Source organism: Taudactylus pleione, unplaced genomic scaffold, assembly GCF_031769625.1.
Source record: "Taudactylus pleione unplaced genomic scaffold, aTauple2 ptg000454l, whole genome shotgun sequence".
NCBI lineage: Eukaryota > Metazoa > Chordata > Amphibia > Anura > Myobatrachidae > Taudactylus > Taudactylus pleione.
Window position 1 is genome coordinate 16800347 of NW_028284856.1, and position 25494 is coordinate 16825840.

The 25494-nt window shown below is 43.4% G+C and overlaps 1 protein-coding gene across 4 annotated transcripts in view; it reads right to left on the reverse strand.

Moving 5' to 3' along the window:
- Nucleotides 1–25494, reverse strand: part of PSD3 (pleckstrin and Sec7 domain containing 3) — a 576473-nt gene that overhangs the window by 278040 nt on the left and 272939 nt on the right. For 2 of the 4 annotated variants that reach the window (XM_088448410.1, XM_088448411.1), the window contains exon 5: nt 8488–8682. In XM_088448410.1, coding sequence (XP_088304536.1) covers nt 8488–8682 — 195 coding nt within the window. Of the gene's footprint in view, nt 1–8487; nt 8683–25494 lie in introns of those variants that run through there. The other 2 variants (XM_088448414.1, XM_088448413.1) reach the window with 1 other exon arrangement.

Consider the following 25494-nt stretch of genomic DNA (forward strand, 5'->3'; position numbering starts at 1 on the left):
AATATTGCATACACATATAAAAGTTGCAGTTTTATGTTCAACTCTAAACTACACCCCTAGGGGCTGTTTCTGAGTCACACAAATCTCTCTTAATGCATGCAAATTGTGAGCTTTAGCATACAGCTAATGCCAAGATGTGTATCCTATTCTGAGTCAAATGGAACTCAAATGCATTCTGTGATATAGGGAGTTTTGGGGCAGGAACTGGGCAGTAACCACACGTTACCATCCCGACTTGTGGGAGTGTAATAGGAGTGCCGTGGACGTACATCAAAAGCTCCATGTGATTCTGAGTGTGTGGAAGGGAAGCTTGTATCTGACATATATCTTGCCCCTAGTATAGATAGGACTGTTGCAAGAGCAAATACTAATGATGATGGTTGCGGTGGAAAATCAATGGGTGGCATGGGTTTCCGCTTGCACACACATAATCACTGGCTTCCACCACTGGCCGAAACTACAGCGACTTTGTGTGCGGCTCTGAACCAGCCCGAGTGCATAAAGAGATGCACTCACAGCAATATGGCCCAAACCTAGCGATGGCAAAATGTTAAAAATGTTCTCAGCCAAAAGGTTAAATGAAGCATTCTAACATATTCTGCCAAATTACGTATATCCTGCTGTATTTGAGTAGCTCTGTTCAGTATGATCTATATTATGGGTCGATGAAGAATGGAGCTGCAATAAGCAAGGTTCCTACTACGCATACAACAACAGTACAAAAGATAAGACATATTGTACATCATAATGGATAATTTGCAGGAAGCATGAAAACGTGGTAATGGTACCAGGTTGACTTTAGTTAAATGGCAGAGAACAGTTTTACAAACATATTCTTCTAAGGCTTAAAATAACTTAGTATCCAAAAAGAGGAGTTTAGAGAAAATACTTGAAGTCTTAAAACTCTATTTAAACAAAGTGTACCATTGCAAATACTTGGGGCTTTATTTTTACAAAGAGGTGGCTTTTGTAACCCTCTGCTTCCCAGCGGGTTGAAGGTGAAAATTTTAAACACCACCTTCAGTCAGTGTAAAGCCCAGCGTGCTTTAAGCTGGGTACACACTGACAGATATATTGGCCAATCAATTGATCGGCCAATATATCTGCCGCCCGTCGGTCAGTGTGTACCCACGATATGTCGGTGAACGTCGGCGTTCACCGACGTATTGCATTGGCTGTGCTGCACAGCCAATAGACAGATATGTCTGCAGACATATCTGTCCATCGGCAGGTGTGTACGGGCGGTCAGCAGACTGCCCGTACACACACAGCAGCAGCGCGAGGAGGGCGGCGGGATACACCCCCCTGCCCGACGGGACACGCCCCCTAGTCGCCGGGACCTGCAGGCAGGCACAGATGATGATTGTTCAGTGTGTACGAACAACCATCACTCGATCTGTATAGTGTGTACTTCACACTGACTGCGGGTGTCGTTTTAAATTTTCACAATCCGCCAAGAGGCAGTGGTTTACAAAAGCCGCTGCTTCGTATATTTAGCCCGGGGTGTTATTTTGGGCTGTAGGGCACAGTAAAGGGTACAGAGTAAAGGGGCCCATACATCAACAATCACAATAAAACGATTCACAGATTCTGTGATTTTCTTTCCTCAATGTAAAGATTCCCCAATCGACTAATCTGCGCTCACACAGATATTTTTCAGTGATTTGCAGATCATTTTCAGGAAAGACAGATCTGCCAATCGGGAAAGGCCCATCATTTTACTAGTAACGGTCTGCAAATCAGCTGATTATTACCATACACTAGCAATCTATAGTCCAGATTGGTCTGTGAAATCCAACATGTTGGACAACCTGATTCACCAATTCCAATCACATTTTGGTCAGAATCTGGTAATTGCTAACACCATATATTGCTAACACCATACATTGCTAACACCATACATTGCTAACACCATACATTGCTAACACCATACATTGCAGATTTTTTTACTTAATCATCTGCAAAACACAGATTTGCCCCGATTGATTGCTGATGTATGGGGGCCTTAAATTAGAGCACCACCTTTAGAGACTTTGGCACTGTGTGCAAGCTTAGGTTAATGCCCATGTGGCAATAGAACAGCACTGGAAGTTTGACTGCTTGTTCAGCTTAATAACTATGTATTCTATCCTCTTTATTTTATCCTTATCAAGGTATTAATAAACAATGTAAAGTAAGAGGACATTGAGGCTGTCTGTATTTACATTTTGTTATGTGTAGATCTAAAGGATCACTGGAGTGTTACTGTTATAGCATGCAAAATTGGAAATACTTAAATTATCCACATCTCCAGTCTTTACAGCTCCTTTAAATGTGAGGTGCACATATAAATGATTGCACCTCACTAGGATTATAGATCAGTATACATAAGGAATGCATCAATCTTCCATATACAGAAATCATGTCCTTAGCTGCAAAAACCAACGTCTTGCCTCACAAACCAGTGGTAGCGTAGAGGTAGAAGCATACCAGCACAGGGACACAACAGCAGAGGGAAAAGAGGCTTTTGTGCTTCACTGAGATATGACGAGTTATAAATTACTGAGCTGAGTCTCAGAAACTGTTCCAGCCAAATCCTCTATAGCACTGTTTATTGTTAATCCAGTTGTCTGTTAATGAGGAGCGGTCTTCTAACAAGAGTGTGTGAGTATACAAGAAACATTTAGGAGGATCTGTCCAGGGCAACTAAGCAAAAGTGCACATTAAGGCCACTGAATCTAAAAATATAACCTTACAAATGAATGAAAACATGGTTATATGTGAGGACAGGGTACCTTTCCTTTTTGATCTCTACTACTCATATATATATATATAACTCTGCAGGGATCCAGTGAAGCATCTCGGGCTTTGATGTTCCCAATTGCCAAGTATAAGTAACACATCTCAGGATAAATTGCTTCATTATGCCATCCCTACAGTGGTCTGTGGGTATGGTGCTAAGTGATGGTAACTGGTTAAACCCCTTGATAAACAAAGCAGTAAAACTGTTTAGCTGGAAAATAAGCTTTTCACTATTTGATAGAATCCTTTGTTTTTTGTTGCTAGCAGGTTCCATACAAAAGGTCGACAATGAAAAAGTTGACAATGCTCTGGTCGACACCAGAAGGTCGACATGGAAGGTTGACATGACAAAAGGTCGACAGTACAAACGGTCGACATGTACAAACAGATCAACGTGTTCAAATGGTTGACATGGAAATGGTTGGCACAGAAATGGTTGACACTTTTTTTTATTTTTGGGGTTAGGTTTAGGGTTATGCACTAGAAAGGATGGTTAGGTTAGGCACTTACTCCGACAGTTAGGGTTAGGCACTAGGAGGGACAGTTAGGCACTAAGGGAGGGTGAAGAGTAATGTTAGAAAACAAAACACGTGTCTACAATTTCTGTGTCGACCAGTTCTACGTCAACCTTTTGAACTTGTCGACCTTTTGTACCTGTCGACCTTCTGTACTGTCTAACTTTTTCATGTCTAACTTTTTCCTTGTCAACATTTTGGTGTTGACCTTTTTTATTGTCATCCTTTTGTATCACACCTATGGTATCAGTTTCCTGAATTCTGAAAAACAATTCTTTGGATTTCAGTATGTGTTACCAAAGTACTGAGATTGTACTTAGGCTCCTGTAGAAGAGCTGAGATGGCATGAAGCATGACAGCATTAGAAACCTATGGTGGCACTATTTCTTCTATCTTTGACTTGCAGCTGCAGGCAGAGGGAGCATGCAGATTTGTTACATACAACATGGCCATAATTAAAGCTTCCCTACTGAGAGCTGACTGCAGCTCTAACTAATAGGTGGAATTCTACCATATTAAGTTTGAATATTATTCAAGGCACGGTGAGAAGGATTCTGTGAAGAAAAAAATAGTTCCAAAATCAGCTGATAGGGTAAAATACAGTGCCGTACAAGGTAAAATGCATGAAAAAAAGATAAGAGAAATCTAACATTAAATTTAAAATTTTTATTTTTCTTTTTTGTAAAAACTGAAACTGAACTAACGTGCCAGGGAAATTGCTACGACAGTTCCAAACTCAATCACAGTTCACTCACTATGATATTCGATGTGACTACCATTATTCTGCACCAGAAACTGAATAAGACACATCCATCTCCACATGCCTTGATAGCATACTTGCTAAATTTGGTGGCATTTCATCTATAAGTTAGAACTACAGACACCTCTGAGTAGGGGAACTTTTAATTATGGCCACTAGGTATGTAAAGAAGCAAGCTGCTGGTGAATTTGGAGTGCCATGCATTTACAACATCACATAGTGCCCCTGTGAGAATTCACGGTCTGTAAAGGTTCTACAATAATACTGCTTTTACACCAGAGCTAAAACCTGGGCTTTGACCCGAGTAGCTCCTTCGTGTAAAAGGGGACAGGGTTAGATTCCCGGGTGGAGTGACCCGGCAATCCAACCCAGGTAACTTGCAGGGTTTAACACGGGGATGACCCGTGAAACCCTGCAGTGTAAACGGCGTGATCCGGGTCAAGATGTCGTGGAGCGCGCCGCATGCCTGCTGATTGGCCGGCTTCAGTGGAGTTTGGAGATGAGGTCATCTCCAAGCGTCCGCTTCCACGCCGGAAGAGTCGGGTCACTGCAGACCAGGCTCCAGTGTGAATGGCGCTGACTTGAGAATATCCTGGGTCGGTGCCGGCTAAATCCCGGGTCTGATCCGGTTTGGAACCCTGTTGCAACCTCCGGGTCAGATCCGGAATTTAGGTATAAAAGTGGTATTACAGTGCAGGCCGTGCTGCTGACAAAAGAGGAGCCACAAATAAAAGGTTAAGAAGAGAGGGCAATTAAAGGAGACATCAGAAAAGCTGAAACAAAGAGAGATATTGTATGGAGGAATCAATTTTCCCGCACCAAGATTATTAGGTAGAAAATACTAGAGTGAGGATGCCACATATCATATTTACAATATTTAGGATTATATATTTATTTGTGTGATGGTGCCACCTACCGATTAGAGTATGTAGACAAAAATTTTAGGGAACAAAGATAATCAGTTTCATCAGGTGCACTCACATCCTCAGAATGACATTTGCATATAAAAGCAATCTTTAACAGGTATGCCTTAAAAGGACCAACTAGTTGATTGGTTGAAATGAAAATCTAGTAATGTATGGGAGTAAAGGCCCCCATACATCAGCAATAGATTGCAGCAATTCTGCAATTTGCAATCGATTGTGTATAAAAATCTTTCCCTTTTTCAATCGATTGCAGATTGCAGAATTGCCACAATCGATTGAAAAAGGGAAAGATTTTTATACACAATCGATTGCAAATTGCAGAATTGCTGCAATCAATTGCTGATGTATGGGGGCCTTAACTGATGATAAGCAATTTGCTCCTAAACGTCGGAAAATAGAAAAAACTATTGTTTGAACAAATTGTTTAGAACAAAGATTTAACAAACTTGTCTGACGACCATTTTCATCTGATTTCTGGCATTTAGGAGCAAATTGCTGATCATCAGTTACTCCCATACGTTACCAGATTTTTATTCCACCCAATCAACTAGTTGGATGGTTGGACAGAAAATCTTTACATGTGTATGCAGCATTATACCCCTTTTACACCGAAGCTAAAACCCGGGTTATTGCAGGGTTAACCCGGGCAGCTCCCTGGTGTAAAAGGGGTGAGGGTTGGATCGCCGGGTCGAGTGACCCGGCAATCCAACCCAGGTAAATAGCAGGGTTTTACACGGGCTTAGCCTGTGAAACCCTGCTGTGAGAAGACCTGGAGTGCGCTGCAAGCCAGCCGATTAGTCCGGCTTCAGTGGCGCTTGGAGATGACGTCATCTCCAAGCGTCCACTTTCACGCTGGGAAAGCTGGGTCTATGCAGACCCGACTCTGGTGTGAGCGGCGCCGACTCGGGAATATCCGCATAAGAACTCTGGCCCTGATTCAGAGCTGGATGCTCTGACAGAGCGCTTGCTCTGAATCAGGGCCGTCCTTCTTAATTTTTAGAGCGGCCTCCTGGCCGCTCGTATAGCTGTGGGTGACCACCCACAGCTATAGCGAGCAGCCAGGAAGATGGTCGTGATGGTCAAGACCATCGCGACCATCAGGCTTGCGATGAGACCCTTGTGGTAGGGTCTCGTTGCCTCAAAGCCCTGGAGTGCTTTTGGCTCTATCAGAGCCGAAAGCACTACCACTGACATCACTTGTGATGTCAGTGGGGCCGGCCTCAGATGGTAGGCGTTCCCATGGGAACGCCTCCGTCTGAGCAGCCACGCCCCCGGTACGCCCACCAAAGGGGGCGTGCTGTCACTCACCATCGACAGCACGCCCCCTTTGGAGCGAGACCCGGAGCAACGGCTTGCCCGTCACTAAACGGGTCTCGCGCATGCGCACGATTGAGCCGGCTCCACCGTGCGCATGGGCACTGGGCCAACATCGACCCTCTGTTCCAACTCCAGGTCAGACCCGGAATTTTGGTGGAAAAGGGGTATAAGAATTGTATGCCCTTAAACAAGGTCATCTAGCGAAATATAATCTAAAAATCAAAAGAAATACAGAGTGATAAAGAAAGGAAATTTTATAAGTGAATAAAGAATTATTTATTCACTAATAAAATTTCCTTTCTTTATTACTCTGTATTTCTTTTGATTTTTAGATTATATTTTGCTAGATGACCTTATTTAAGGGCATAAAATTCTTATACTATAATATATCCTTCATATAATAAATAGAGTAGGATTTGAGTACTCTTAATACATATAGACCAAAAGATATTGGTCCTTTTAAGGCATACCTAATAAAGATTGTTTTTTATATGCAAATGTCATTCTGAGGATGTGAGTGCACCTGATGAAACTGATTATCTTTCTTCCCTAAAAAATTTGTCTACAAAGAGAGATATGTCAGATATATGGTTAACTAAAATACATTTTGTATTATGTTTTTATTAAATAAATCCTATGATATTTTGTTATTGCATTGGTGCCACTTTGAGCGTGGAGGTGGGAATTATACCTGCAGCAGCACAGGCATTAAAAAATCCACAACATCCTCAGTGAGCCCCTCTTCCCTTTCTTTGTTTTGTTACTGTATCCTTATGTTACTACTGATTAATTACATTTATGTGTGAACAAAAAAACACACTGGCATTGGACAGGAAGGAAAATAGAGGGAGAACCCAGTATGGCAAAGTGTGAAAGTTATAAAGTATTTAGATAAACTGTCACATGGCCTTCACCTGCACAGAAAGGGGATGAATGGAAATAAAAGATTGGTGTTATCATTAATTAGCTAATTACAAGCCAAGACGAGAAGGAAGTAAGTAAAGACTGGAAAAGCGGAGAAAACTGACATTGCTTAGTGAATCAGTAGCCATGTAGGAGTCAACAAAATTATAGTAATGCAAAAACTGCAGAGTTCAGACACCATAAGTAAATGTCTTGTCATCTGAAGATGAACAATTTATTGCCTGTGTGACAAGACTAATCAATTACCCCGCCAAGAAGGAAGTGACTAGTCAGGAGGAAATTCAGTATGCAAATTGCACCAAGACAAACCATGCTACAATGCAAGGGGAGAAAATGCTATTTGTTTGCATGCAGGGAAAATACTGCCTGATTTTACAATCAGGCAAATACAACAGGCTATCTCAATTCCAAAATGAGTGTGGAACATATCAGGAGTGCTAAGGGTAAATTTACTAAAGTGAGAGTTTTTAGAAGTAAGTTTTAGAAGAGATGTTTCCCATAGCAACCAATCACATTCTACTTAACATTTAACTAGCACCTTTTAGAAGACAATAGCTAGAATCTGATTGGTTGCTAAAGGCAACATCTCTTCTAAAACTCACTTCTAAAAACTCTCTCTTTTGTAAATTTACCCTCTAGATCAGGGGCGGGGAACATTGTTTCTGCCGAGGGCCATTTTGATATATATAACATTATTTGCGGACCCGGTGCAGGCCATGCCACCTCCATGTGACGTCACACAGGGGTGGGGTCACAATCACCGGTGATTACAGCAATGCCCGGACAGCTGTAAGGGCAGCAGTGTAACCGACTGAAGCGTCCTAAGGATGCTCCAGGCAGTATTGCTGCATAGATTCTGGCTGCAGTGTGCCATTCTAGGAACCCTGCTAGCCAGATGAGGCTAGCAGAAAGTAGCTTAGAGGGTCAGACCAAATGATTCCATGGGCCTTATACAGCCCCCAGGCCTGAGGTTCCCCATCCCTGCTCTAGATGCTCCTAGATGTTACATACTGTAACGTCTGAGTGTAATTCATGATAACAGCCAATAGTTCAATCAATCACAATTGTACCGTCTGTATGGTGCTGTGGACCACTTGGCGCCTTTTAAATAAAGATTATTATTATTAGTAGTAGTAGTAGTAGTAGTAGTAGTAGTAGTATAATAACAATAATAATAATAATGATAATATTTGTACATTGCCACTAAAGAATATTGTCTTATGCCATACACTATTACATATAGTTTCTCTCGTATAATACATACTTTTTTCCTAAGTGCTTTGCAACATCAGAGCGTTTAAATCCATCCAGCTGGTAGAGGCGCTTGGCTAAGCGCTTGGCTGCTTGTACGTTACTATTGGTCCCATTGCTGAGGTTTTCAGTGCTTCCTTTTTCAAGGATTTCAGTGCTGCCCATGTCATGCGAGGCCTCTATAGGTTTGTTGCTTGGTCCAGCATCACTAGAAAAGAAAAATAAGAACAAACTGTATTTTTGTCACAAGTTATAAGCATAACAACAAATGAAATTGGTATTTGCATAGGCATTAATTATACTCTGCTGCACTCCGCTGTCAGATGCGGCTTCATGTGTCAGCCAGCTCATTTTAGGGCCTGATTCAGAGATGGACACAATGCCACTGCTGCTGCGAATTTGCACGCAGCGGCTATGCGAAAAAGTGCAAATGTTGCAGCCGCTGGGATTTATACAGAGTCGTCCACTGGCTGCTTTGCAAATCCAAACGACTGTGTGCAGCATCGGTCGCAGATCAGTTGATTATCAGACTTCTGAGTCACCCTATGGTCGCTCAGGATGGCAGCGGGAACTGAGACACCAGTGCCATTTTTACTGAGTACAGGATCACAGTCGCAGGCAGAAACACGCCCCAAATACGGTTGCGACCCCCCATCAGTTGCCATCCACAAACATTACCTGCCTGTCAGTCATTGCAAGAAACACAATTAATGAAACTTGACGCATACGAAGTGTCACTCGGGCACATGCGCAGATCATTGATAATCGCTCAACTGTGTAAACATTGGCACTGCGTCCTAAGTCTGGGGAGACAACAAGGTACACTGTAACTGACATCACCGTGACACAACCTTGGCCAACAAGGAACATGTACTTAATAACAGCGCCTAACCTCTACTACCCAATATATCATTCTATATAATAACTATTCTTCATATATCCGATTGCTAACCCTTTACTACCATATAGCAAGTAGCAACAAGAGATAACATGTATTTTTTATTTTTTTTTATAAAACAGAAATAAGTACTAACAAATTGAGGCAGAGCAAGAACCAACCCCACATAAATCAATCAAAAAAGCGCTGCTGTACCTTTTATCACCTTTGAAGTTGCATTCATGAGTGTCATCAGCTCAGAAGACGGTTTATTTAAAGGCTAAAGATTAATTACTAATGGCCGCTGCTCACCCCATTTAGCAATGGTAATTGCTAAGAAACTTTTGCTATTTGCTGATGTGTGAAGGTCTGTAAATTAATACTCAGATGCAAAAGCCTACTGAAGAGTAAAACACCTCACATTACAGTTTGCACATGTGCTGCTTGCTGGTTTTACATCAGATATTGTATTCATATTTGATCACATTTTTTAGACAGCCCAACATGTGCAACTACCCCAGACAAGTCCATCTATAAAAAGGCATCTGGCACAAACACTGATGTAATTGACATACAATATCATTAGTAAGCACATGCTATTTTCTAAGTAATATGGTGAATGGTTTTATTCTGCTATCTATAACCCTCAGAAACCCAACGTAAAGAAAAACACTGGTGTGGTCCATAACAACTGGATGTTTAGGGGTAAATTTACTAAGAATCGAGTCTGGGAGAGTTTGCTTTTTTTTTAAACTCGATTAGCTACACCGAAATTCGGGAGATTTGAAACTCTCGAATTTACCAAGAAGTGAGTTTCGCTGAGAGTTCCCACGTGGGAACTGTCAGTAACCGGAGCCAATCAGCGGGCGCTCTACAGTTAGCGGCCGCAAAACCCCATGCAGTCCCGTCAGCTGTGCAAACCCCGTGCAGTCCCGTCAGCTGGCATTCGCGAGCTATCTGTATGTGTGGCAACACACATACAGATAGTGGGTCCGTGGCTTGGGTAAGTCGTTTTGGTTTTTTTGCCAAGTCCCGGGGATTCTGCGGAGACCAGCGCCAGGATGAAGGTGAGTATAGATTCTTTTTTGCAGGGCCAGTTATTATGGATTCTGCATGGGACGAGTGGACAGATCGGCTGGTATAGGTAAGTATGTGTGAGTGGGTAGGTGTATGCAATAAACTTTTAATTGTCACAGTGTGTGTGTTTTGTCTTTATTTATTTTACAGTGGGGGTACAGGTGCCGCCCATCTGCTAGCACTTGTAGTTCCACAAGTGCCAAAGAGCAGACATGCTGGCACCTGTAGTCCCACTGTAAAATACAATAGTTTCTTTATATTTTTCATTTTATTACCCCCGTACCCAATGCTTCAGGGGTGCGGGGAAGAGCCCTGGGCTTCAGTCCAAGCCTGGGAATTCGGGGGGAGGGCCCTTCTTGGGGGGGGGTCTTCACTTCCCCTGAGATCCCGGCTTCCCCTGAGCGGCTTGGGCTGATAATGCTTTGGCCCCGGAGCCCCGGTGAAAGGGCCTCCGCGGCTGTGGCATTACAGCCTGGATGTTTTGGGTCCGGTGCTGGTTTTAAAAATAGGGCGTACCCTATGCATTTTTTCCCCCCTATATTTAAAACCAGGACTGGCCCTGCAGCCTGGTGTTGGTTTCTAAATTACGGTGGAACCCTACACATTTTGTTCCCCGTAATTTTAGAAACCAGGACTGGCTGGCAAGTCCGGGGCTGGTTAGGCTTTAGGAGGGGGACCTTATGTAATATATTTTTTTTTTAAATGTTTAACCTTTTTTTCACAATTTACAGGCAGAAGCATATATGGATCACAGTGATCTATGTATGTTTCTGCCAAACTCGTAGGTCACAGGCAGGTGTATTTATTTCACAAGTTTTTACAGGAGAGCTTTCCCATCTCATGAGAGTTTAGAAACTCTCTGCTTGGTAAATTCCCGAATCCTATCTTCACCAGTGAAAAGGTTCTCGAGTTTTGCCGATGGTGACTTGAAGAGAGTTTGCTAACTCACCAGTATTTTCCCGTAGCAAAGGAGATCTCTCTCCCGAGTTTGACATTAGTAAATGTGAGAGTGGAAAAAAATGCCCAAACTCTCCAGAGTTTGCAAACTCTCCCAAACTCGATTCTTAGTAAATTTACCCCTTAGTTTCACTATCTAAAGTAGTTTACAAAAATGACAGTTGGTTAGTTACTATGGGCAAAACAACCTTTTTTGTACCGTTTTTCATGTCCCAACAACATTCTGCATATCGCTATATAGTCCTTCCACTAGAGATGAGTTAGCAGAAATGATCAAAGCAGATTTGTCATAGAAAAACTGGCTTCAAAGAGGAACTACTGTAGCAGGACAAAAATATTTTATCACAACGGTATATTCAGCCCTAGCGGCTTGTCCAAGTCATGCAAAATAAGATTTAACACATTCCACAAACACAAATGTAATAAACCTTCAATCACTGGCACATACCATAGTTGCATGGTGTGTAGTACACATAAACCCAAGGGTGACCTACAGCATTCCTTTGCCTGAAAGTCCTTTTTCCCAAACTGACAAGGACAAGCAGAGGGTACATGGGGGGGTGTCCCACCCTGCTTACTGTGATACCAACATCTCATGCCTTCTGCGGGGTCCAAATTATTAGTCTGATCTCCATAAAATATCCATTACTCCAACTCATCCAGCAATCCGCATCTTCTTAAGAAGATCAAGTGATCTTGCAAGCAAGGGACCTCTCCAAGATGCACTATACTTTTCTTTAAGTAGAGCAGTCTAATGTCGAAGGCTCCATGACATAGAACAGTAATGAGTATTAATGGAATTCCAGAACATAGATTATTGGCTTTATGACATCATCACCAGCATCACATGTATTGTACAGGTCACTATATATGCTTATTATAATAATGATCAACATGATGACTCAATTATTAACTACAACTGCCATTCCACACACATACAGCTGGATGTTTAGCATGAGATGTGCATACAAAATATATATAATAGCAAAAGAAATATATATATATATATATATATATATTGTGATAGGATCATTGGTAAAGTGGTCTGTGGCAGGTACATTTGTCCCAGATTCCTCTCTTATGTGTTTTAAACCCCCAGGAGAAAGTCTGCAGTGTAGCAGGCTTGAGTTTCGGCTTTTTGAAAAGCCGGTTTGGGACCTGGGGGTTGTGGGTTAGAGGAGAGGGAGGGCTCCACCCACGGCCACTCCAGGTTTTGGTTCTCGCAGCCTGGTAACAGGCTTATTAGTTTTCCACCTGAGAGTGGCCAATATAAGCCTAGTTTGTTTAGGGCTGATTGTCTCACCTGGGAGAGCAGACAGGGAGTTTGCTCAGAGACACTTGGAAACCTAACTGTAAGTGTTGTGCTGTGCTTTTGTTGCTGGTGAGGGCATTAGGCCCTGCCAGGTTCTGGTAGTGAGGGAACTACCTGTGAAGTTAGTGCCCCGACAGGGCTAGGATTTATGTTAATGTTTTCTTTATGTTTGTTTCTGACATTGTACAATAAAGACTGGCGCCGACCAGCTTGTACTTGCATCCAGACTGGTGTGGAGCTTCCCTGCTGCTGTGTGTGTGTGACAGGAAGGAGTCCTCTACCCAGGAGAGGGACCTCCTAACCTAACTGTGTCACAATATGGTGGAGAATGCGGGCAACCACACACACTGAAGTTGCAGCAAGAGGAAAACTTTCCGTTTAAAAATTAAAGGGACAGACACCCAATTTGTGAGTGTGGAAATAACACTGTGTCCTTGGAGTCCCATAGAGGAGGCGTCAGCCAATGCTCAGAGAGGCAAGGTTCAGCTTCCAACCTACACCCCAGGACAAAATGGAGCACATGATTAAGGCCTTGCTCCAAGCTACAGCAGCTCAGCAGGAATCTACCAGAGCTCAGCAGGAATCTACCAGAGCTCAGCAGGAGACTAACAGACTTCAACAGGTCGCCATTGAGGAAACCCGCCAGGCCTTAGCAGAAAACAGCCAGGCCATAAGAGAGGTGGTACAGCACCTGGTAGCCCGGCCCAGAGATGTTAATACTGGTCCTCCCACCACCACTCACTCCGTACGAGCCAGTCACTTCCTACAAAAGATGACTTCGGCCGATGATGTGGAGGCCTATCTCGCCGCATTTGAAAGAACGGCCGAAAGGGAGAGTTTGCCCCAGGAGCAGTGGGCAATTCTGGTGGCACCTTTTTTGTCTGGGGAGCCACAAAAAGCCTATTTCGACTTATGCCTGGCTGATGCCAAGGACTATAAAAAACTAAAACAGGAGATCCTAACTCGCTTGGGAGTCACCACCTTTGTTCGTGCCCAACGGGTCCACCGCTGGGAGTTCCATAGGGACAAGCCTCCACGTTCACAGATGCATGACCTCGTCCATCTGTCCTCAAAATGGCTACAGCCCGAGACGCTGACGGGACCACAGATTGTGGAAAGGGTCATGATGGACCGGTACCTGCGATCATTACCTGTGACTCTGCGCAAGTGGGTGAGCCATGCAGACCCTAAGTCCGCGGACCAGTTGGTCGAGCTGGTGGAGAGGTGGCTTCGGCCATATTGCCGCTAATTGTTCACTTACAACTGAACCTATGCAATGTGATACTGCTCATGTCTACCGCAGGGGGTCTTTCTTTGCACAGACAGCCTGTATGGCTGACCGGCAGGCTGAGACTGATAAGCACATGTGTGTACTCACTGTAGATGGCAACCGAGTAGAGGCACTGTTAGACTCTGGTAGCTTGGTGACACTTACGAAAGCTGAGCTGGTGAACCCCTTGAGGCATACAGGGAAAACTGTTGGTGTGACCTGCATACATGGGGATACTCGATATTATGTTATGGCCGAGGTGAACATCGAGACACCATGTGGCTCTGCTATAGTTTCTGTGGGTTTGGTGCATGGTCTGGTGTACGATGCAATATTGGGGAGAGACTTTGCTCACTTCTGGAAGTTGTGGGAAAGCCGTTTTGTTCCAGAGGTGAACAACCCCGATCCATTTGAGAAGGTTGTCGATGTAGTGGAGGAGGGAGTTTCTTCTGAGTCAGAGTTATTCCCTTTTTCTACTATGGTTGGCGAACTAGAGAATGCGGAACGTGACGGTGGCCCGCCAACTGATGTGCCTCCCATTGAGGTGGGAAGTGTTGTTGGGCCAGGTGATCGTCTGCCTGATTTAGAGGTCAGAAGAGAGGTCTTTGCCGTGGAGCAGTTGAATGACCCTACTTTGGTAAAAGCCAGGGAAAATGTAAAAGTAGTTGATGGTAAACCCGTAGACCCTGATAGTCCTTTGTCCTATCCCCACATGACAATGTGTCAGGATTTGTTATATCAGGTGACTAAGAAGGGGGAAGATATTGTGGAACAACTAATAGTCCCCAAAGCCTACAGAAGAACAGTGTTGGATCTGGCCCATGGTCATATAACGGCAGGCCATCTAGGGGTAGAGAAAACCACTGAGCGAATAATGCAGAGGTTTTTTTGGCCCGGGCTTCATAAAGAGGTGTCTGACTTTTGCGCATCCTGCCCTGAGTGTCAGTATCATGCTCCCAGGCCACATTTTAAGGGTCCACTAGTTCCATTGCCTATTATAGAGGTGCCGTTTGAAAGAATAGCGATGGATTTGGTTGGACCCTTAATGAAGTCTGCCAGGGGTCACCAGTATATTCTGGTCATAATGGATTATGCTACCAGGTACCCGGAAGCGATCCCGTTGCGCAATACGTCAACCAAGACCATTGCCAGAGAGCTAGCTCAAGTCTTTAGCAGGCTGGGTATACCCAAGGAGATACTAACTGACCAGGGTACACCGTTTATGTCAAAAGTCATGAAAGAGTTATGTCGCCTGTTCAAAATTGAACAGTTAAGAACTTCGGTTTATCACCCCCAAACCGATGGGCTGGTCGAGAGGTTTAACAAGAAGTTAAAACACATGCTTAGGAAAGTGGTCGACAAGGATGGTAGGGATTGGGATTACTTATTGCCGTATTTATTGTTGGCCATAAGAGAAGTTCCCCAGTCCTCCACCGGGTTTTCACCCTTCGACTTGTTGTATGGGAGACACCCAAGGGGGTTACTACACATTGCCAAAGAGACATGGGAGGGGCAGTCTAGTCCTTACAAAACCGTGATTGAGTATGTTTCTCAAATGCAGGAGAGAATTGCTGCGGTAGTGCCGATAGTGAGAGAGCACCTGGAACAGGCACAGCAGAGGGTATACAACCGCAATGCTCAGTTACGCAGCTTTGCTCCTGGGGACAGAGTGTTAGTATTGGTTCCCACTGTGGAAAATAAACTTTTGGCTAAATGGCAAGGGCCCTTTGAAATCTTAGAAAGAGTGGGGCAGGTCAATTACAAAGTTTACCAGCCGGGGAAAAGAAAGCCGGAACAGATATACCATATAAATCTGTTAAAGCCCTGGAAAGATAGAACGGCACTGTCGGCCGTCCGAGCCCCTCCAGTAAATCCAGGGCCCTTAGTTCCCGAAGTGACAGTGGCAAAAACCCTGTCGGCAATTCAACAACAAGAGGTCAAGGAGTTTCTGATCAGAAATAGGGTGCTGTTCTCTGACGTACCCGGGAAAACCTCGGTCATTAAACATGACATCATCACTGACCCAGGGGTTAAAGTTAATCTAAAGCCCTATAGGTTGCCAGAAGCACAAAGAGAATCGGTGTCGAAAGAAATTAAAAATATGCTAGAGTTAGGGGTTATTGAAGAATCACATAGTGAATGGTCAAGTCCCATTGTGTTGATTCCAAAGCCCGACGGGAGTGTGCGTTTCTGCAATGACTTCCGAAAGTTGAACAGTGTTTCAAAATTCGATGCCTAACCGATGCCAAGAGTGGATGAGTTGATTGAGAGACTAGGGACGGCAAGGTATTTAACCACTCTTGACCTAACCAAAGGGTATTGGCAAGTACCGTTAACCGAGAGCGCCAAACAAAAGACAGCTTTTTCAGCGCCAGAGGGCTTGTTTCAGTACAAGATGTTGCCCTTCGGGCTACATGGGGCACCTGCTACCTTCCAAAGAATGATGGACAGGATTCTAAGGCCCCATAGACGGTATGTGCCTGCTTATCTGGATGACGTGGTCATTCATAGTCCTGAATGGCAGTCTCACTTACCCAGGGTACAAGCAGTTTTGGACTCCATCTGTAAGGCAGGTTTGACAGCCAACCCAAAAAAGTGTTGTCTAGGCATGGAGGAAGTAAAATATCTGGGATACACCATTGGCAGAGGCCTGATAAAGCCTCAGCTCAATAAAGTTGATGCCATACAAAACTGGCCACGGCCTCTGAATAAGAAGCAGGTGAGAGCCTTCTTGGGAATTACGGGGTACTACAGGAGGTTTATACCCAACTTTGCCACCATGGCAGTCCCACTGACTGACCTGACCAAAGGCAAACAAAAAGTTATGGTAGAATGGAGTCCTGAGGCAGAGAAAGCTTTTCAGGAGTTGAAAGTAGCGTTGTGTTCCCAACCAGTCCTGATGATTCCTAATTTTGAAAGGGAATTCATAGTACAAACCGATGCATCAGAAGTGGGTATAGGAGCGTTCCTGTCCCAGAACAAGGAGGGTGAGGAACACCCTATTTTCTATCTAAGTAGAAAGTTGAATGTACATGAGAGAAACTATGCCACAGTGGAGAAGGAGGCGTTGGCCATAAAGTGGGCATTATTGGCTCTCAGGTACTACTTGGTTGGAAGAAAGTTCAAATTGATCACTGACCATGCCCCTTTGAAGTGGATGGCCGAAAATAAGGACAGTAATGCGAGAATTACGAGATGGTTCTTGGCGTTACAAACTTTTAAATTTTCAGTGGAACACAGGCCAGGAAGCCAGCTGGCCAATGCTGACGCGTTGTCAAGCGTTCATTGTTTGGGGGCTTCAGTTGTTCCGACCCACAGGTCGAAACAAAGGGGGGGGATATGTGATAGGATCATTGGTAAAGTGGTCTGTGGCAGGTACATTTGTCCCAGATTCCTGTCTTATATGTTTTAAACCCCCAGGAGAAAGTCTGCAGTGTAGCAGGCTTGAGTTTCGGCTTTTTGAAAAGCCGGTTTGGGACCTGGGGGTTGTGGGTGAGAGGAGAGGGAGGGCTCCACCCACGGCCACTCCAGGTTTTGGTTCTCGCAGCCTGGTAACAGGCTTGTTAGTTTTCCACCTGAGAGTGGCCAATATAAGCCTAGTTTGTTTAGGGCTGATTGTCTCACCTGGGAGAGCAGACAGGGAGTTTGCTCAGAGACACTTGGAAACCTAACTGTAAGTATTGTGCTGTGCTTTTGTTGCTGGTGAGGGCATTAGGCCCTGCCAGGTTCTGGTAGTGAGGGAACTACCTGTGAAGTTAGTGCCCCGACAGGGCTAGGATTTATGTTTATGTTTTCTTTATGTTTGTTTCTGACATTGTACAATAAAGACTGACGCCGACCAGCTTGTACTTGCATCCAGACTGGTGTGCTGCTTCCCTGCTGCTGTGTGTGTGTGACAGGAAGGAGTCCTCTACCCAGGAGAGGGACCCCCTAACCTAACTGTGTCACAATATATATATATATATATATATATATATTTTTTTTTTATTATTTTTTTTTTTTTTATGTAATGACATTATACATACCCAAGCACTCAACCACTTAACACCTTTGCTGCTGAAGCTTTTTCATGCCCACACAAATTATACATTGTTTTTTGTTTTGTTTTTTTCATTTTCAGAAGCCTGTACATTTTCAGACAATATCATTAATGCTTATACTTCCTGGCACATAAAAGAAATGCAGCGAAAAGTGTTAATTTATTGAAAATGTGTGTATTTTATATCTAATCTTCACCAAACAATACTTTGTGTTTCTTGAGTTGGAATCAGTTCGCAAAACAGTAACATGCAGGACTCTACAGTACATATAGGTTTTAAAATAAAATTTACACTTGAAAATTATAATGCATTTTATTTTGTCTTGAATGAAATACTTAAAATGTGTAGGAATAATAATAATCATTACAGGACTGATGCAACTTGTCCATTTTGCAGATAGATCTTGCATGTTTTTATACTGCGCACGCATCTACTGGTGATGATGAGTTGTACGGACTCAGTTGCATCTTGTGGCTGGAGGGTTATAACTGGGTGGTAACAGGGTGTTCAAACATAGGCTAAGCATAGCAAGTGCGTGTTGGGGGCGTGTAGATGGAATTACGGGTGATACAGAGTTGGGTGTATACAGAAATTTGTCTGATTTCAGATGGATCTCTTGCACCAAGGATAGTACTGGTGAAAGTGATGCACTATGAAAAGATAGTAGCAGCTTCCCAAATACCACCATTACAGTACAGATTGTAAGGATATCCAGGCTTGAGTCCAGAAGGTTAATTCAAATTGAATAAGGTACTAATTAAGGCCAGATTCATTACGAATATGCACGTAGCCTCATTACGATAGTATGCTAATCCATGCCTGCGTTTGCCTAGTCACCCCACCTTACCTCCTCCAAATGCTGACTACTAGTAACTCACTTTGCAAGTGAAAATACTGTTAGAGCATATTCAAGAAACAATTGCTGTGCGTGTGCAGTACTGCTTTCACGCATACCCAATTTGCTTGATCTGTGTACATATCGGCATTGCATAAATCTCTGAATCAGGCCCTTAGATCACATTTTAAAAAGAATGGGGTGCGTAGTCAATATTTATGTAATCAATTGTATCATTATTAATTGTAAGTAATTTAATTGTAATTAAGAAAAAAAAAACATTATTTTTTTTATTTTTTTAAATTTAGCATTAAAGAGTATAACGTGCAGGTGGCTAGGCAAACGCAGGCATGCCGGAACCATTTAAACTCCATTTCATGGACGTGCATATATTCTCCTTCGCAGCATGAGAGCTCTCAGCATGTCAGGAGAGACGCAGTGTTGGGGACAGGTCAGACATTACTCAGAAGCTGCATGGCTGCCAGATCTGCATCGATGTTCCGTCATGGGACAGATATAAGAAGGCAGCAGTGGGCATCCCTGTGCTTGGAGAGGCTTTGGAAGATAATAGATATTTTCGCTAAGAGATCGCAGTTGACACTGCATTAGCATAAATCTCAGAATCAGGCCCTAAGTACTTTAGTTACAGCTATGAGTCTGTGTAGGCAATTCTCTGAAAAGCTTTGCACATCTGCACACAGCAATTTCAATCATTCTTATTTGTAATATTACATGAGCTCCATGATGGGGACAAATCTAAGATACAGTCACTCTGCATTGGTGCCAGCTGCTGAATCCTCCATTGCATGGGAAAAATATAGTCACTTTGTTTTCTCAGACATCATATTAATCAAAACTGGTTATTGCAGGAACCGCTCCATACCTAGGTGATCCCTATGAATCATTGTTACCAGTTTTCAGGGTAATTTATTAACAAACAGTAAATAAAAAATCTGGTATTTAGCAACACAGAGGAGTTTCACATGATGGATTGCAATGTGCATATCTATTTTCTGAATGAAAAAGGTTAAAAACTTCTACCATTATTAAATACTATATGCTAACTAGCAGTGCCTACCCATTGTTGCCGAGTGATTACTAATTTTATTCAATGACAAGGAGACAGCACCCCGGGCGCTCCCGATCGCTGTCTGTGTGTGTGCTCCTCTGTACATGGTCTGATGTTCCCAGCAAAGTTTCCCGGGTAAGTTTCGGATACAGAAGTCACCCTGGAAATGCTGGGTAGGTAGATACCAGAGGCGGCAGCGTTCCCGATGCTCAGAGGGAATCGGTATAATTTACCGCCGGACTCCCGGTGTCTGTAAAATGACAGGCGTCTAGATTTAGACGCCTGTCATTTAACCCTCGCCGGGATTAAGCAGCCGGGAAGCCGGCTGTCGGGATTAGGTCCGCCGGCTTCCCGACTGCATACCACTCAGAGTGGCTCTCCCCCCAACCAGCAGATGGAGAATCAGTAGCGGTGGCAGCCCCAGGGACTCATGCTCAGTGGGAGAGAGGGAAGGACGGCGCACACAGGTGGGGGCAACCCCAGCAGCAGTCTGTAATCTTCCAGATGGAAGAGGCTGATAGGGGGCTCAGATCCTGCATGGCGTGGGGAAACAGACAGGCAGACAGACCCAAACAGTGGCCCCTCCTCCGCCTCCTCGGGCACAGAACACTGGAGCCAGGCAGCGCAGACCCACCACGCAAACTTCTCCAGCACACCACACAGCTGGTACCGTATGGGGCACTTGGTGTGACAGGGAGTGGGCTCCGGGCCTCGGCGGTGACTCTCATAGTCTCAGACTCTAACTCTCAGACTCTGACTCTCAGAGACTAACAGCGGCATGTCGGATCCTCCGCTTGCGGGACATAAACATCTCTTGGGCCATCTTTGTCTCTCCACAACTGGTTACATTAACACGCGGTTTCAGACTCCTCCAGCTAACCAGTACTCAGTGCGCTGCCGGTCACCAAATGAGGATCTTCAGGGACAATTCAGTGAAAACCCGATCAAAATCTGTTCTATAGCTCTCGAGTTTATTGCGAACATACATACAAACAAACGATGTTATATATAATCAGAATAATTATTTTATAATTATTTTAACTACACAGTTTAAATAGTTATTCAGATAGCGGTCTTTTAAATGACAGTAAACTTACCAGCAGAGACACTTTTCCATGGACTGCATTCTGTATGTAAATAAATGTGTGTGTTTCCAGACTTGTACAGAAATGTATGGAGACAGACTGTAACAAATGCTGACCAAAAATTGACCTCACAGAGGGCTTCTATTTAATTATCTATGCTGTACTACACAGACCTTCTTAGATTTGTATTCTTTTCTGATTTATTCTGCCTAATGCAGAATATTATTTACCATATCCTTGTGGAAATGTCCTAAACCAATGTTTTTATTCTATAATTCTGAAATAAAACTGGCCACTAAATGGACTTAAAATAAATAGCTATACAATGCATCCGGAAAGTATTCACATCGCTTCACTTTTTCCACATTTTGTTATGTCATAGACTTATTCCAAAATGGAATAAATTAATTTTTGTCCTCAAAATTCTACACACATTACCCCATAATGACAACGTGTAAAAAGTTTATTTTTAGATTTTTCCAAATTTATTTTAAAAAAAACAAAGAAATCACATGTACATAAGTATTCACAGCCTCAAAATTGACCTCATGTGCATCCTGTTTCCACTGATCATCCTTGAGATGTTCCTACATCTTAATTGGAGTCCACCTGTGGTAAATTCAGTTGATTGGTGTATGCCTTTCAAAATCATGTCCAGTCTCTATAAGGTCCCACACTTGACAGTGCATGTCAGAGCACAAACCAAGCATTGAGTCCAAGGAATTGTCTGTAGACCTCCAAGACAGGATCGTCTCGAGGCACAAATCTGGGGAAGGGTACAGAAAAAGATCTGCTGCTTTGAAGGTCCCAATGAGCACAGTGGCCTCCATCGTCCGTAAATGGAAGAAATTCGGAACCACCAGGACTCTTCCTAGAGTTGGCCGGCCGTCTAAACTGAGCGATCGTGGGAGAAGGGTCCTAATCATAGAGGTGACCAAGAACCCAATGGTCACTCTGTCAGAGCTACAGCATTCCTCTGTGGAGAGAGGAGAACCTTCCAGAAGGACAACCATCTCTGCAGCAATCCACCAATCAGGCCTGTATGATAGAGTGGCCAGACAGAAGCCACTCCTTAGTAAAAAGCACATGGCAGCCCGCCTGGAGTTTGCCAAAATGCACCTGAAGGACTCTCAGACCATGAGAAACAAAATTCTCTGGTCTGATTAGACAAAGATTAAACTCTTTGGTGTAAATGCCAGGCATTATGTTTGGAGCTAACCAGCCACCGCTCATCACCAGGCCAATATCATCCCTACAGTGAAGCATGGCGGTGGCAGCATCATGTTGTAGGGATGTTTTTCAGCGGCAGGAACTGGGAGACTAGTCAGGATAGAGGGAAAGATGAATGCAGCAATGTACAGAGACATCCTGGATGAAAACCTTCTCCAGAGCGCTCTTGACCTCAGACAGGGGCGATGGTTCATCTTTCAGCAGGACAACGACCCTAAGCACACAGCCAAGATATCAAAGGAGTGGCTTCAGGACAACTCTGTGAATGTCCTTGAGTGGCCCAGCCAGAGCCCAGACTTGAATCCGATTGAACATCTCTGGAGAGATCTGAAAATGGCTGTGCACCGACGCTTCCCATCCAACCTGATGGAAATTGAGAGGTGCTGCTAAGAGGAATGGACGAAAATGCCCAAAGATAGGTGTGATAAACTTGTGGCATAATATACAAAAATACTTGAGGCTGTAATTGCTGCCAAAGGTGCATCAACAAAGTACTGAGCAAAGGCTGTGAATACTTATGTACATGTGATTTCTTAGTTGTTGTTTTTTAATTAAATTTGCAAAATTCTCAAAAAATCGTTTTACACGTTGTCATTATGGGGTATTGTGTGTAGAATTTTGAGGACAAAAATTAATTTATTCCATTTTGGAATAAGGCTGTAACATAACAAAATGTAGAAAAAGTGAAGTGCTGTGAATACTTTCCGGATGCACTGTATATAAATAGCTATCCTCTGACATCCTTACCATCATCATGGGTGATTTCTATATCCCTATTGATAGTTCACATTCTTCTTGAGCCTACAAACTACTCTTTCTAGCCTTCTCACTCGGCCACTGCCAGTGGACTGACTCCTCTACTCATCAGGCTGGCCGCTGTCTTAATCTTGCATTCAACAGACTATGGGTCTGATTCAGAGATGTTTGTTAACTCGATGGTTAGAGCGCAGCTCCGATGTTTTGGGGTCTTTGCATATGCAGAACGGGTTCTTCAATCTCGCTCGTAGCCCTCCCCATGACGCTGCATATCAATCAATGGGAGGGCGAAGTGGAGGTGTGGCTGTCCACCATTCCGGGAAACGGGAGAATGTTGCCACTGTGTTTTGGAACAGGCAAGTCTGCATCAGTGGACGCAGATTTCCTGGCCTAGGAAGTGACCAGCAAGGAGCAACTGATCGCAATGGTGATCCCAGGCTGATACCTCGGTCTAGGCCTACCCAATTACATTCCCACTATACAGTACACACATAACTTTACATATTTACTCTTTCTTCACTTTCTATCCCGCTGACCCTAGACCAATATTCCTGTGTGATTGGATCGTAAAGCCCACCAAGAACTCCTGCAACCTGACTGGATCAATATGCAATATCCTTGTGTATCAATGTCTATTTCTCTATAGATTGTAAGCTTGAGATCAGCCTATTACCGCTTGTCCTCTGTTATTGCCAAGTCTTGTTTTATTAATGGTTGTTCCCGATTGTAAAGTACAATGTAATATGCTGGCACTATATAAGTAACTGAATATAATAATAATAATAATAATAATAATAATAATAATAATAATACATTTCCCCTTATGGTAGACCAAAATACCTGACTGCAGCCTTTCAAAATACTTGGCATCATAATCATAGCACCTGTTTAACAGTACAGAACTAAGACTAATCTAAACAGACTGAGCTGGTCAATACAGTTTACGCATATTTTCACAAACATACAGGTTAGCACCGTGATCACACTTAAGAGGGGGTGTATACCTGCCCCTCCAGTGGCACCAATTCAGATGGAAAGCACCCATATCCCTGTGTGCGACAGAATTTCACTAGTCATATGATTCTACTTCCAGTAGGTGCAATATTTGATACAAGATCATTCCATTGACAACACTCACTTTACTATTTCATCCCGGGGCTTCAGAGGGGTAAGTATTCAGAAATATGGGTGTGCACCCATTATAAATATGCCCCTGGTACCAACCCAAGTAGTTTGACCTACCTTTGTCTGCCAGTGCCAGTGAGTAAAGTGTTGATGGCTATGTTACATGTTTGACTATACGCAGCATACTGATATTATGTTCAGAACAATTATTATTATATGCTGTTCAGTGGCAATAAATGAAATTCTGATAATTAATTTAAATCTCGCTCATCACAGATCAGGTAATTCTGTCAGTTTCTCTTTTGAGGTGATTTACAAAATGGCCCCTGCAAATTGCAGTTGTGCCTAGCTTTCCCCCAATGCTCATGGGTTTACAGAGCAGATGTCTGTAGCGGCTGAGAGGAGATGAACTGAGCCGTCTGACAGTAGATACGTACTCCTACTGAGAGTAGATGTCCAAGGTTACTGAAAGTTGATAAATGTGAGAAGATGATACACTGCTAGGAGGGTAGGCATTGATGTGACATTTATACTACAATCTGTGGGGATCTGTCGCTCTCTGGTCACACCAATGCTCAGTTCTAGTTTGCAGAAACGTCTCCCAAGAGCAGAGCAGAGCAGAGAAGAGTCTCCCAAGAGCAGAGAAGTGTATGCCTAGAACATGAACTAGTGCAAAACTAAAATGTTTCGTGTTGCATATCAAGTGCACTTTGTAAATGAGGCCCTCTAACTGCGCGTTTATCTTCTATCTGCATAGTCACACTCACTATTCTGTAGCTACATCCTTGGTTTAAGAGATCAGCTTGTCACACGGTGGTGTATAGTGCATTCCCATGCTATGCTTTGGTAGCCAGATTGTCTGGAATCTCCACCTCGTCACAGATTTAGCAAAACAGACACTCTTCAGGGAGTTGAACACAGACTTGGCATTTTCTTACTACATTTATTGATCTCATGAGATGGGAGATTGACACATACAGTGAGTGACATGAGCATGAATACAGAACGTATAAGCACCACCTTCCAAGATAAAATACACATTCGCACACCCCATGCCTTGTGCCATTAGCCATAATATGAATAGCATTCGGTAATAAAAGTATCAAAAGAGAGAACACCCAGCAAGGCAAAGACTTGGGTGATAGGCAGATTACAAAACTAAGCGACTAAAGAGTCTGAATGATATGCAGTAGATATCCAAAGATAATTATTAGATGTTTGTGCATTTTAACTGATTTACCTGACAGAAAGCATATAAAACTGCTCATTAACTTAACTAGAGTACATCATAGAATAGTTCTCTGTACAATCCCCAATCTTCCTACCACTGCAGAGATAAATGAGCAGCCTGTACTGGCAGACTATGCAGACATGAATTCCTTTCATT